The following is a 12,850-nucleotide window of genomic DNA, read 5'->3' as shown; positions in this document are numbered from 1 at the left end:
CTAGTCAACGCAATGAGATGACAGTGATGGAAGTTGACATGGTGCATCGGTGGGCCTTATGGTGGTTTAGATTTTTAATGTGACTCATCAAAATAGTGAGAGAAAAAGCAAATTAAAAATGCAACGTGCCATGCACTGTACATCCACAATGTGCTTTAGGAACTACATTCTTCGTATACTATAAAAAAAAAAGCTTCTTATTATTTCACAATTGGCCAAACAGACCCTTGTGAACAGGAGGCAGCTTTGTATGTGTCCAGGACACTTTGTATGTTACAGGCTAACACCCGAGGCCTGGAGGTTTCGTGCCCTGTGACAGGGGCAGTAACAATCACAAGAGAAGAGATACTCAGAAAAACAATTCACAGATCAAATCAGATTTCAGAGAAAAGTTGATTGTGCTGCGCTTCAGCTTTTTACATTTCACTTTAAAAAGGCACAAGCTATGAATCCTGGTAAATGTCTGATGTGTGAAAGGAAACCATAGAGATTTACCAACAATCACCCTAGTACAGAGATCAGCCTTGTTTAGGAATCTTCCTAGATCAGTCTTTATTTTTTTGTTAATTTCAAGCCCAGAATTCCGTACTGTTATTTTTTTTTCTCCAAAAGTGCAATTTAAAGAAGAGAGATTCATACTCTCCCTCGTTCTTCCACAGTACCTGAGGCCAGTGACTGTGCTACAAAGTCCACATTGACAGAAAAAAATACCCCCAAAGAAATTAAAAAACTGAATTCCAGAACACTACACAATGAAAGTAAAAGAGTCCATTTCAACTCGGGGAGCTGAAGCCAAACACAACTGAATTTAAATTAGAAAAAAATAATAAAGGAAAAAACAGAATTTACATAACATATTCCGATTCTGATGCAGATGAAATTCCTCCATTCCTCGCAGTGATTTGTATCGAGCTATCGTTAGCACAGTTCATTTTCTCGATTTGATCCCACGTTAAGAACTAGCTCTATGGAACAAATGTTCATTTTGTCTGATCACTTTCTGCCCCCCCCATCAACGGGTGTGTACAGTTAATGCGTCGTGTGGATTCTAAGATACAGCAATGTAGAAACACAGCATCTTTTCACGTAGGTATTGTGTTTTGTTTCAGTTACTGTTACGTTTTCTTTTTTGTTTTTTTTTCCATAGATTTGTTTTTTAAAAAGGAACAGCAAAGTCTGTTCTCCCGCCGGGCGGCCAGGAGGGTTGTGTTCCCGTGTGCACGGTGGAGGTGCACAAGACGGATTCGCGAGGGCGTCCTTTTTAAAAGTCGACAGCAACCAGAATGTATCAGTTCTCTCCTGACATCGGCCTTTCACTTGTGTCGCTGAAGAGCTTTCCTCTTTCTCCTCTTGAAGAAGCAACAGCACCTGGGTAGGAGATATATAAAACATTATAAACATCTGGAATCTGGAATTTCTTCAGCACTTAAATGTTTTTTAAATATTTTTTTGGAATCAACAATGAGCAGGTTTATTTCTCCACTTGCCCTAGATGTGAATCACCAGCTGTTAGTCACCTCATCTCAGTGCTATTACCAGCAATTGGAGGAGCACAGAACAGAGGAGGATCATAAGCACTAGGTGACTATCAGTTCATCTGCTTTTTTTCACATTGGGGTCTCACTGCATCCACAGTTAAAGTGTCTTATGTAGGACTGATGCAGCTCTTGGTAAAAATACTTAGATCAAGGGGGTCCAGCAAACCGAAGAGCTTGGTGATGTGTGGTGGGGTTAAGAATACTTGTCAGAAAACAACCAGTGCTGGCAAGACGAAACCGGGGAATCCATCTCACAGAAGACAAATTAAATCAGTGATCTCTGCTTTACCAAATCAAACCGGCTTTTCAGACAGAACTCCTGTTAGATGAGCCCACAGTCTCATCTCAGATGTGATCTAAAATTTTGGACTGCTTTACAACAAGACGACTCGGTTTGTAAACTCAGTATCCAGTAAAAAAAAACAACAACAGGGCTTAGGGCGGGCACGCCCTGCATCCTGCAGATCACTAGCTCTGACCCGAACGGTGCAGTAAAGCCAGCTGTGGCCAGGACCGCCGAGATCCGATGTGTCGATCAGGCGCATGGGAAACTCCTGGGTCTCTCCGGCTCGGTGGCTCTGGGCCTGTGATGCTGTAACTGAGATCTGGGCTGAGTGACACAAGGGTTCTAGCCCTTATGACCTAAAAGCACAGCAAGAAAGGCAGAGCATGGCCTGGCAGAGCACACATTAGAGCACGTGTTCACACAGCGCACCAATTTCAAGAGCAGGGCACCCTGTGACGGGCTTGTAGCAGTGTGACCGCTAACTAAAACATGAGAAAAGGTATGGACGTGAAGAAGTACAAATCCAAAAGTCCTAAATGTTAAAAAAACAGGTAAATCAATCCGGAGGCGATCGATAAAGAACATACTTGGTGTCGTCGGCCACCTCCACCTCGGCCGGGGCAGTGATGGGGGCGTTGGAGTGCCCTGCCGTGGGGTCGTCGGCGTTCAGCTCCCCGTTCGTCGAGCTCATTACCTGGGCGAGGGGAGAAGACAGGTTACCGCAGTGAAGGAGCAGGAACTCCAGTGGCAAATACGGATCCCTCCGTCCCACCACACCTGTTCTTTAAAAGCACACCATCCAGCAGGGTTCACAGGTCAGCCTTGAACCAGACTTAAACGACTTTAAAACAGAACGGCTAACAGAGCATTTCGTCCACGGAAGCAATTTACAGACAATCCGACACAGAAACCACAACGCACTTCAGATCACAAAGAACTGAGCTGGTTAACAGGAACGCAGCAGAACTCACTACATACTGAACAGGCTGAGCACCTGCATGGGTCCCAGGTGCATGTACAACAGCGAACAGGCACTGCACTACACCCTGGCTGTGGGAGTTTGGACTAGCCACACCGGAAGATGATACCCTGGCTTCTTAGAAGACACAACCTCACAAGATTCTCAGAGCAACTAGCTACTGACCTACATGGGCCTTATGGCCTCTCATTTGCAACTTGTCTCATATTCTTATGTCTCCAGAAACAGAAGATTTTAGAATGACCTGTGCAATGTCCCTGCGTTTTTCTCCATATCCCTCAGGTGGGGAAATGGTGACCACCACAGTACTGACAAGTTTTCGCATTTCATAATCCTCAAAGGCGATTCCTGTTATCACAGTTCTAATAATCATTTTAATATTAAGAAATCTTGTTTCATGTAAAAGAAATTACTGCGTCCTGACCGTACTCTGCAGAACAACACACCGCATGGTATCAGTTCAAGAACCTGTTTCAGGATCAGAAGGTGTGTTCCCTAAAGATAACACCAGATGGCGGTGTGTATTCAAGCCTGTAAAAACACTGGCAAAACTTGTTCTGTTCAGTTCTAAAGCTGATTTGTCATACAAGGAATGATGCATTTCTAAAAAAGAGCTGGTGACCAGGGGGAAATCAAGCACAATGAGCTTTGTTCATTTTAATTTGTACAGCATTTGCAGAACTGAAAATGTATTCAGTCTTCTTTAAGAAAACAAGAATAACAGTTGTGTCAAACTAAAATTCCACAAAGAACAGTCATTTCATTTCAAAACACGCCTTAAGCCCAGGACAATATTAACACATCAATGACACCTTCGCAGAGTTAAGAGGCAGAAAGCTAAAGCATCTTGCTTCATAACTCAATTATAGTGACTGGCTGCCAACAAATTCATGAATCCAAAGAGACATTTAGGGTAAAAATACATCCTTTTTAGTTCTGAGGAGTGATGGAACCAGATTTAAGTATTTAAAATCCTCAAGGCCTGGATAAAGTCAACCCAGTGGACCTCCTCAGAATCGACAGCGAGACACAGAGGACAGAAATGGAAAGCACATTTCGAGCCGAGATCATGAGGCACATGTTTACACCAAGGGTTGTGGGAGTCTGGAACAGGCTGTCAAAGGTGTTGCCCTGGCTTCCTTCTAGTAAAAGCTGGACCCAAACATCCAAACAAGCCAGACTGACCAAGTGGCCTCCTCTGGTTTGTAACCTCCCTCATGTTCCTGATGATGCCAGCCCAGTTAACACAGCCAGACATGAAGCACAGCTTGACACAGGCAGTGGCAGCTTGGTGTGCTCAGTAACTGGGAATTCTCACACACAGACATACATTCACACGCCCAGGCCATTCCAGGCTTTATCACACCACAGAAAAACAAAGATCAAGTACAGTTCTGTGACAAACATCTGGGAATTCTAGTGTGTGAAATTGGCTCCTTAACCGAAATGGTCCGTAAGGTTAGCAGCCTTATTAAAGAACTCCTAGAGACTTAATACTGCTACTTCTAACATCCTTAAGGTTAATTAAACTTGGTCCCACAGAGGGCACTGCTGAGTCATCCATCCTAATGGATACAACCTTATTCACATCTCTGTCTTTCTTTATACAAATACAGGCTCATTAGTCTTTAAAAATGTCAGGATAACCACCAGTCTTGATATGTATTAACCACTTAATACATATTAAGCTACATTCCTTAACCTTTAAAGAAATAGCTTTAAAGAAATACTGGTAACATGTTTGGCTCCGCTAAAGAGGGTCTTGAAATCTATGATTACAGATGGCACAGCTCTTGTCTTAGTGGTTCCTGCTGTTTGACAGTCATTCACATGGACTACACACTGTCAGCAGGGCATGCAGCATGCAGAGAGAGGCTGGCACATGCTGCATGTACACAGGCAGTACCTGGACAGAGCCCCCGAGCCTATCGGCTGTGAGATGAGACCCCAGGAGCTCCCTATTGGTCACTGGAGTGGGCTGGGACTCACAGGTTCCTTTGAGCTCGGGAGACTGGCGCAATAGCAGGGCGTGGGGGGTAGTGAGGAGTTGGAGAAGGGGGAAAAGGTGGTTTAATGGGGAATAAAGAAAAAAAATTAAAGACATGCAATAGCAGGCATGTTAATTATTAGAATAATACAAAGAGAAAATAAAACATGCAAAGATGAAGGACCAAAAAGTGCCAAAATCCTACATGTAACATCTGTTTCGTGGTAGATTCTGTCATTAAAGTGGATAGTGATAATACTGTATAGTAGTCCAATTCCATTCTCTCTCTCATTGGTTTCATTTCAATGCAGAACACAACTTCATTGCCAAACACAAAGTGCTAGAGTGTCAGATCCTAGTGCATCAATACCCTGGAGCAGGGATTGGAGTGCTCACAGAACTGATTTACACTAATGTCATCACCTGATCAAGAAGGGTGATGGAAATCCCGATATTTGTTAGCTATGCTTCTCATTTTTGTGTAAGGGCTTTCAAGGAGAACGTAAATTGATTTTTCTCTGCAGAAGTTAAGACCCTGAGAGAAAATATTTGAGAATTCTGGAAATAAAAAGTCCTCCTAACTTCATATTCAAGAATACACATCTCTGAAGTTCCAATAAAAAGCTCTTACATTATAATAAAGTTCCTGCTACACCTTTGACATTTGTTTTTACATTATACAACTCAACAGCTTGTTTAATAAAATCATTTGTATCGGCAGAACTATTTTTTTCTGCCAAACAAATGACACGAACAACCAAACACAGCAGGAACTGTGCTGGCTATCACAGAGGCGACAGGATGACAGTGCAGGTGTTCAAAATAATAAACAGCAGTCAGGTGAAGTGTAGCACAAAACAGGGTCCGTTCCATGCTTACCAAACTGACATTGACCACATGACTGCTCCTTGTACAGTCAGGGATGGAGAGTAATATGTCAAATACATGCAAGGTGACTTTAGCATTGAAGTGAAGTTAGCATTTTCAAATTCAGTATAGTGGATTCAACCCTGGTAGTTCAGACCGTTTTCTTCTGCATCATAATTGTGGTTTCAGTGTGGTTTGATCCATCATCATCATCTTCATCACATTACTTTCAATAACCACAATCCAATATAAAGTTACGGGGGTCTATCCCAGCAAGCACCGGGCACAAGGCAGGGTACACCCTGGACAGAATGCCAGTCCATCGCAGGGCACACACCAGACAAGCCCAGACACACACTCTCACACCTGGGTCAATTGCACAGTAGCCAATTAACCTGCCAGTATGGACTGTGGGAGGAAATTGGAGCACCCTTAGGTAACCCACACGAACATGGGGGAAACATGCAAACTCCACGCAAATAGCATCTCTGGGCCCAAGTACTGCAAGGCAGCAATGCTCACCACTGCACCAGCATGGTTCGGTCCAACAGTGTGTTTTCAAGCACAAGCTCTTGGAAAGCACATTCTAGCAACTGCACTGAAATAATGCAGTACAAATAAACCACAAGCGCAAAAGGGGCATGTACATTAGGTCCCCTGTTTGAGAAACTCTGGGATACAATTAGCAGTCCCCTGTAAACTTGGGTAGAGAAAAGGACAGAATAATCCCGAGTCATACGTGCTCAATCAATGAACTACACAAGATCAGAGTGAGTAACTCTAATTGCAGTGAGCACTTATGAATTAATCATTGGAAGTCAAGTCTACTCCATCAGGGAATGAAGAGGTACGCGCAGTGGCAGCAGATATGTAGTGGCCGTTTAAGGGGTGAGAATGTGCAGGTAGGGTACATTTAGTGAGAGCTATACAGTTCTGCATCAGTCCTACTGTATCTACACGCATGAAGCGAGGACTACAGATTACAGACAGTAAAACAATGCAAGGAGTACTAATTCTACAGTTGTGGGGAAAAAAAACAACAGCACCAGGATCACACAGACTGCATGTAAAACCAACAACGTGAAATGAAATCAATGTGAAAATCTTCTGTACATTCTAAAGAGAAAGTAGTCTGCAATGGAAACAATTCCAGCCAGTTAATACGAAACCTTAAAATGGTTAAATTCATTTTCAAAATTGAGAGCAAAAAAAATAAGTTAAAAAGTTCATCTAGAGACTGACTGTATGGCTGCCTGGATTAATCCTATTAATCCTGTAAATTCAGACAGTGAAAGAAGAAAGTAACTGTGTTATGAAACACACCTGAACTTCAATAAAACCATCAATAACAAAACCTCCTTCTCTTGTACTGAAATTGTCCTGTGAAATCACAACATCTCTTACTAATAGAGCTGACCAGACTCACCTGGTTTTTGGTCTGCTGTTGTGCTTTGTCTCTGTTGCTGGGCGGCAGGGGCGTGTCACTGTGGACAGGACCAATGGGGGTAGGCTGCAGAGCCAAACAAACGACAGGTTACAGACCTGACAAGGGGCGAGTCCTCGGTACAGCTTGAACCATACTTGCTCACTAAGACAGGCCTTATGCAATCTAGAGCTGGGTTTCTGGATCTGTATCACAATCCTACAGCTGTAGATCACTTTGTTGGGAGAACCGATTCGGACCGGAGCATTAGCAAATGACAGTAACTTGTGACAAGCTCAGTTAGGCAACCCTTAACAGATTAAATCTCAGCTGCAACACTTGAACACTCAGCTGGGGCATTTCTGAAGAATCTTGTCATTGGGGTTTTATCACTCCCTGCTGTTCTAATGGCCTCATGTTACGCTTGAGTGGAGATTTACTCAGCAGGGAGAACCTGTCTCAATGAGAATGATAAAACCTGGACAAACACAAAACGTCTGTCCACACCGAAGGGACGGACAACACAATGGTTTATGTTCCTAAAGGTTTGCCACTGAGAGACGCATTGTGCATCTCCGTTTCGGCCATACTGAAAGAGAATCAGGCTCTCTCACTACCTGCTGCCCACTGGATAAGAGATTTTATTCATTTCCCTAAAATGTTCACGGAATTAGCATCAAGAAAGTCAAATCTGTAACTCACAAGTGTTTTGCCAACCCAGTCATATTCATAGTCGAAGACATAGCCGTTCTTGTCGAAGAGGTCAGTGAAGAGTTTCCTTAAGTAGTCATAATCTGGTTTTTCGAAGAAGTCCAGCCTCCTCACATAGCGCAGATAAGTAGCCATTTCCTCTGTGATCATTAACAGAAGAGAACAAAACAAATTCTTCAGTGAAACACAGGAAGAACACAGTATCATTTAGATCGCTCAGGTGGATGGGTGATGATGGGTGTAAGGCTTGTTTTTACGTGTACAACATAATCAAATTGTTTTACCTTGTAACAATCAGATTCATTTTTTTGCAAATAAACAAGAAATAATTCCAAAATGCCGTAGCAGAACTGGCCATATGTAACTGGGCTAGAGAGGTTACTATAATGATACCATTTACCCCAGTGAACCTGAAGATGGTGACGTGTTTATCCAAAAACCTGACCCAAACCCCAGTCTTCACCTCTGGCCACCTTTATTAATAAGATAACCAGATGCATAGTTTGGGTCTTATACCAATCATGACAGCATGCCAGAATCCAGAAACTAATGTTATATCAAAGTCATAAACATGAAGATAATTTCAGGCACAAGATGTTTTTTTAACTTTCACATGTTCTCTAAGGCAGCAAGAGTCACAAGAGGAATCAAGGTCTGCTGGAAGAACAAACATTTCTCCCAATTTCTGTCATGTATGGCAGGCTGCAGCTGGGTGTGAAAATGCATGTCATTATTAAATAAAAGGAGATTATAGTTTTAGTGAGAATGCAGGCATCCTTGTCACTGCTGTTTTGTGAGGGTATTTCTATCTATTCACCAACCCAAGCTGAGTTTTACCAAGATGGGATCATCAAGCAAGTGACAAGATTTAATGGGAGTTATGTGCAGGTATACTCCTTTTCCATATCCAGACTGCGCCCGATCAGTAAGGAGCACAAATCCTGTAATACTGCAGGTGAGAAATGCTTTATAGTATGTAAGGAATCTAACACTGGAAAGTGTCTGAAAGTAGATTCCTGAAAGTGTTTTTTCTTATTCCCAAAAAAATCTCATGTTATTTTAACATTCTAGTGGTTTTAAATTACCACCAATTAATATTTAGTTATAGTAACACATAAGTAGTGTCTGCACATCCCTGGGTCTTTAAAGGTAAAGTTGCACATACATGTAGGTATTTATGTCACAGGTCTCAGGTGAAGCCATTAGAGCAGGGAACACATTTATTTTTTCTGTGTGAAATCCACATAACAGATCCATAGATTCTTCTTTAATTTACTGTTTATCAGTCTATAAAAGCTCATGCCCTTACAAAGAGATGAAACAACTCAAACCTGGGAAGCTTTCGCAAAGCACTTCAACAGGAGTCGCCCGTTTGGTGTCGCCAATTTTCTGATATCGTTCCTTCAGTGTGTCAGCCTATAATGGAAGAAAAAATGCACACTTTCAGAAGTTTTTTCTCTCATGTCTGACATATTACCAGCTTCTAACCCTACAGATCTTTTGCTTTTAACTTGCTCCCAAACTCTGGGCACATCTGGAGAAGTAGTGCAGGTGCAGACGTTCAAAGCTGAAAAGAGCACACAGCCACAAATGTAAGATCATCATTTGTTTTGCTTATGTACTTTTCCCCTTTATCTACAAGGAACAAACTTTGTAGAGATATCCTTGGACAATTTTGTAATGTAAATAGGATTACTCCATTTGAAACTGCTTGTGTCTGTTCAAGGGAAATGTTGTACATTGTGAGCCTGTGACCTTTATGACTGCCTGGGATCATCAGCTGCTTCTTTTGCAAGAACATGAGGGATCTTGTTCTTCAAGTTAACATTGGGATACATAATTGCCCAGGTTACCCCCTCATTAATGTAGGAAATGCTCAGAAATGAAAACAGCAAATTCGTCTTGGACATTGAAGTCATTCTAAGGGCCCTTCCAGCCCCTATCTCTGTGGCTCTTTTGTGTGCGGAGATCCCTCAGAAAGATATGGGCTTCAGTCATTTTCACCAGTGCCACTACCTGCACTGTCACAGCACCGATAACAGGCAGCAGAGGAAAATGAAATGGCTAACCTTAGATTAACATCTCTGCTGACAGAGATACTACTTTGCTGAAGCACACAAAATAAAGGTCAGCAAAGGAAGTACCATTTCACCTTGTTTTTGATATCTGGCAAAGAAGTCAATCTTAAGTATCATTATCAAGTATCAAGACAGTGGTTCACACAAAGATTCAGTTGTACAGTGAAGTAGCATTCTTTCATTAATTTAACGTAGATGCTGAAGTTCTGTTGCACTGTTGTGTTATTTTCTAAATGGACATTCAGACACCTGCTAAAATCTAATCCATAAACTACCTTCCATTCAGCAGAATATGATGGTTGTAATGGCAGCAGTATACGGTTGTCAACAAAGGCTTTTTTCACATATTTGCAGTCAGACTTTCCTTTACTCCAAAATTCCTGGTTTGGCCAATGACTTCTCTAAGGAAAAAAACTCTTTTCGCTCCTAAATTCTCCCCTTAACCTGTAATTTGAGAAGCTTTGGAGATGCCTTTCAGTACAATGTTTCACGTCCTCACTAGTAAATTATGACAATGTGGCAGAACCCTCAAAATAGAGCTTTGAATTTCAGCTGCAATGATTTTTTTTTATCCATTCCACTGGCAGGTTGCACAGAAGCACACAACCACCCCCTCTCTGACCTTCAAACCCTGCCACGGCAGGCTGCCCCTGAGGAAGTACATGAACATGTGCCCCAGTGCTTCCAGGTCATCTCTTCGACTTTGCTCTGCGACAACAAAAAGAAACATTATTAAGTTAAATGGTGTTTTGTACCACAGTATTGTACTGTTGTTGTACTGTACTACTGTTATTGTTATATATGCTATACATTTATGACCTCTTGATGTGCAAGACAAAATCTCTTAGATTATTTCAAAATAACTAAATAGAATTCAATTATTTTGATAGGGATTAAGGCTGGCTTTCACAAAGTACACTACATGTGACAAGAACAATATGTCACCTCACAGAGCGTTTCCATGACACCTGAAGCCCTGTTAGAAACAGATCTCCGAGAAACCGGACTGGCAACAATCTGTTTGAACCCTGACATTGGATTCAGGACTCAGATATCCTGCCGTTAAGACTTCAGGGTTCTGGGTTCTGTTCCATACTATGTACATCACAGAGCAATAAGAATATTACTCCTGGAACAATTACTCACTCTCTCTCTCCTTGGGTTACTTGAGACTCGACACACATAACTCTGGCTTTATGTAAAAACTTCCCAGAGGTCCCACAATCAAATTTTTGAATTACAGAAAGTTGCCATTAGATACCCAAAGAGAAATTAGTGCGGCAAGTTCCTCCGTGGACGAATAGTGAGGAGTGAGTATGATCTGGTCAGTAGCGCATGTGTGGCTTCCTCAGCCTGTCACTATTTATTGACTGGATATTTTTTCAGTGTGTTCTTTTCTATCTTTAATGATTCCATCATTATTCTAATTATTGGGTATTCATTTTTAAATTAAGCATCTTTTTTTTTTTAAATTATAAACATCAGAAATGGTACCTTTCTATGGTCACACAATGGTAAAGAAAGGATCGCTGCCAACGTTCGTGAAACTCAGCTTACGCACAGACCCGTGGAACCGAACCCTTATGCAAGTCAGGGAACGGAAGCAACAACTAGACAGATCTCAAGACATTTAATCCCGTTGTTATGCTATGAACCACAAAAGCCTTCCAAAAGAATGACATGATTTGGTGCTGAACTTCTCTTGAAATTTCAAAACGCCTCAGCTGTCATACTAAAATAATAAAATAGCGCCGACTGGATTTCATTTCAATTTGTTTTGGCTTCTACGCGTTGCTGGCGGCGTGGCGTCCTCAGTGGGCACTGTGCTGGCCCTGGCTCTGGCTCACCTTTCCCCAGGTGGGTGTTGATGCTCATGTAGCGCGCGGTGCCCGTCAGGCTCTTGTGCTCCCGGTAGGGGATGTGTTTTTTGGTCTCGGGGTCGATGTATTCTTTGGCCAGCCCAAAGTCAATAATGTGGATTGTGTGCTGCCGCTTGCTGCCCGGCCTCCCCACCAGGAAGTTCTCCGGCTTGACGTCTCTGTATATCAAGCTTTTGGTATGTACGTACTCCATCCGCGTTATCTGAAAAGCAGCCATGAAAACCAGAATAGTGCTTCAGAACTCTGCGCTCCCGGCGGTCTCTCCCTCTCTTATCCTGAGCCCGACCCGTTGATTTCGGTGATCTAGACAAGGAAAACGATCAAATCTGCGCTTGAAGATCAGGAGAATGCGGACTTCAAAGCCCCTTACCAACTGTATGGCTATCATGAGGACAGTCTTGAGAGAGAAGGTCCTGTCGCAGAGGTCAAAGAGGTCCTCCAGGCTGGGCCCCAGCAGCTCCAGGACCATGGCATTGTACTTCCCACATGGGCCGAAGTAGTACACCTGAGGAATGCCCTCTGAAACACAGAAACACAGGACGCACCCACTCAGGTCACTTCCTGGGCCAACAATCAGGCACGTAAACATTCAAGAAGACTCACAGAGTCCCACAGAAAAGCACCGCCCCGCCCCTTCTGAAAGAATCAGGCAGCCCCCTCCAGGAGTGACTGGACATCTCCAGAGCTACCATTACACTAGGTGGGAAGGAGCCCCTCCTTTCAAAAGGCCTGGTTTTGCAGAGCCGGCGCTAAGACACTAGTAACCTAGTGGAGTGAAATGACTGCGTTTACGATGTACTGCCTCATCCCGATGGCCTCCAGAGAGCTGGATGCTCTCCCAGATCAGAGTGACGCGCTGTGCCCTAATCTCCAGCAAGTTCCACGGCCCCCAGGACCGGGCTCTTGTGCACATCAATCAGTGCTCTCTAACTCCTCAGACAGATGCGCGGTGTATATCACTGGGCAGCCAGAGCTTAGGAGCTTAGCAACGTCACCACAGCAGGGGGCTTCAGCCTCCTTTAGCACATCCTTTTCAGGCTTCAGATATAAGCACCGTCACTTTTTCCATCACCCTGAAAGGAGGCTGTCTTTCCTGCCCCT

The 12,850-nt window shown here is 43.1% G+C and overlaps 1 protein-coding gene across 3 annotated transcripts in view; it reads right to left on the bottom strand.

Annotated features, from left to right (window-relative positions):
• Positions 1-524: 524 nt before the first annotated feature.
• Positions 525-12,850, bottom strand: part of csnk1g2b (casein kinase 1, gamma 2b) — a 36,036-nt gene continuing 23,710 nt past the window's right edge. For 2 of the 3 annotated variants that reach the window (XM_088622491.1, XM_088622492.1), the window contains exons 4-12: positions 12,120-12,268; positions 11,717-11,951; positions 10,492-10,577; positions 9,123-9,207; positions 7,783-7,931; positions 7,084-7,167; positions 4,710-4,814; positions 2,412-2,518; positions 525-1,368 (exon numbers count right to left, since the gene is read on the bottom strand). In XM_088622491.1, the coding sequence (XP_088478617.1) occupies positions 1,314-1,368; positions 2,412-2,518; positions 4,710-4,814; positions 7,084-7,167; positions 7,783-7,931; positions 9,123-9,207; positions 10,492-10,577; positions 11,717-11,951; positions 12,120-12,268 (1,055 nt within the window). In that variant the 3' untranslated portion in view covers positions 525-1,313. The remainder of the gene's footprint in view (positions 1,369-2,411; positions 2,519-4,709; positions 4,815-7,083; positions 7,168-7,782; positions 7,932-9,122; positions 9,208-10,491; positions 10,578-11,716; positions 11,952-12,119; positions 12,269-12,850) is intronic. The other variant, XM_088622493.1, reaches the window with a different exon arrangement.

This window comes from Lepisosteus platostomus, chromosome 27 (assembly GCF_059453375.1).
Source record: "Lepisosteus platostomus isolate fLepPlt1 chromosome 27, fLepPlt1.hap1, whole genome shotgun sequence".
Taxonomy (NCBI): Eukaryota; Metazoa; Chordata; class Actinopteri; order Semionotiformes; family Lepisosteidae; genus Lepisosteus; species Lepisosteus platostomus.
This window is presented reverse-complemented; position numbering and strand designations above follow the sequence as displayed.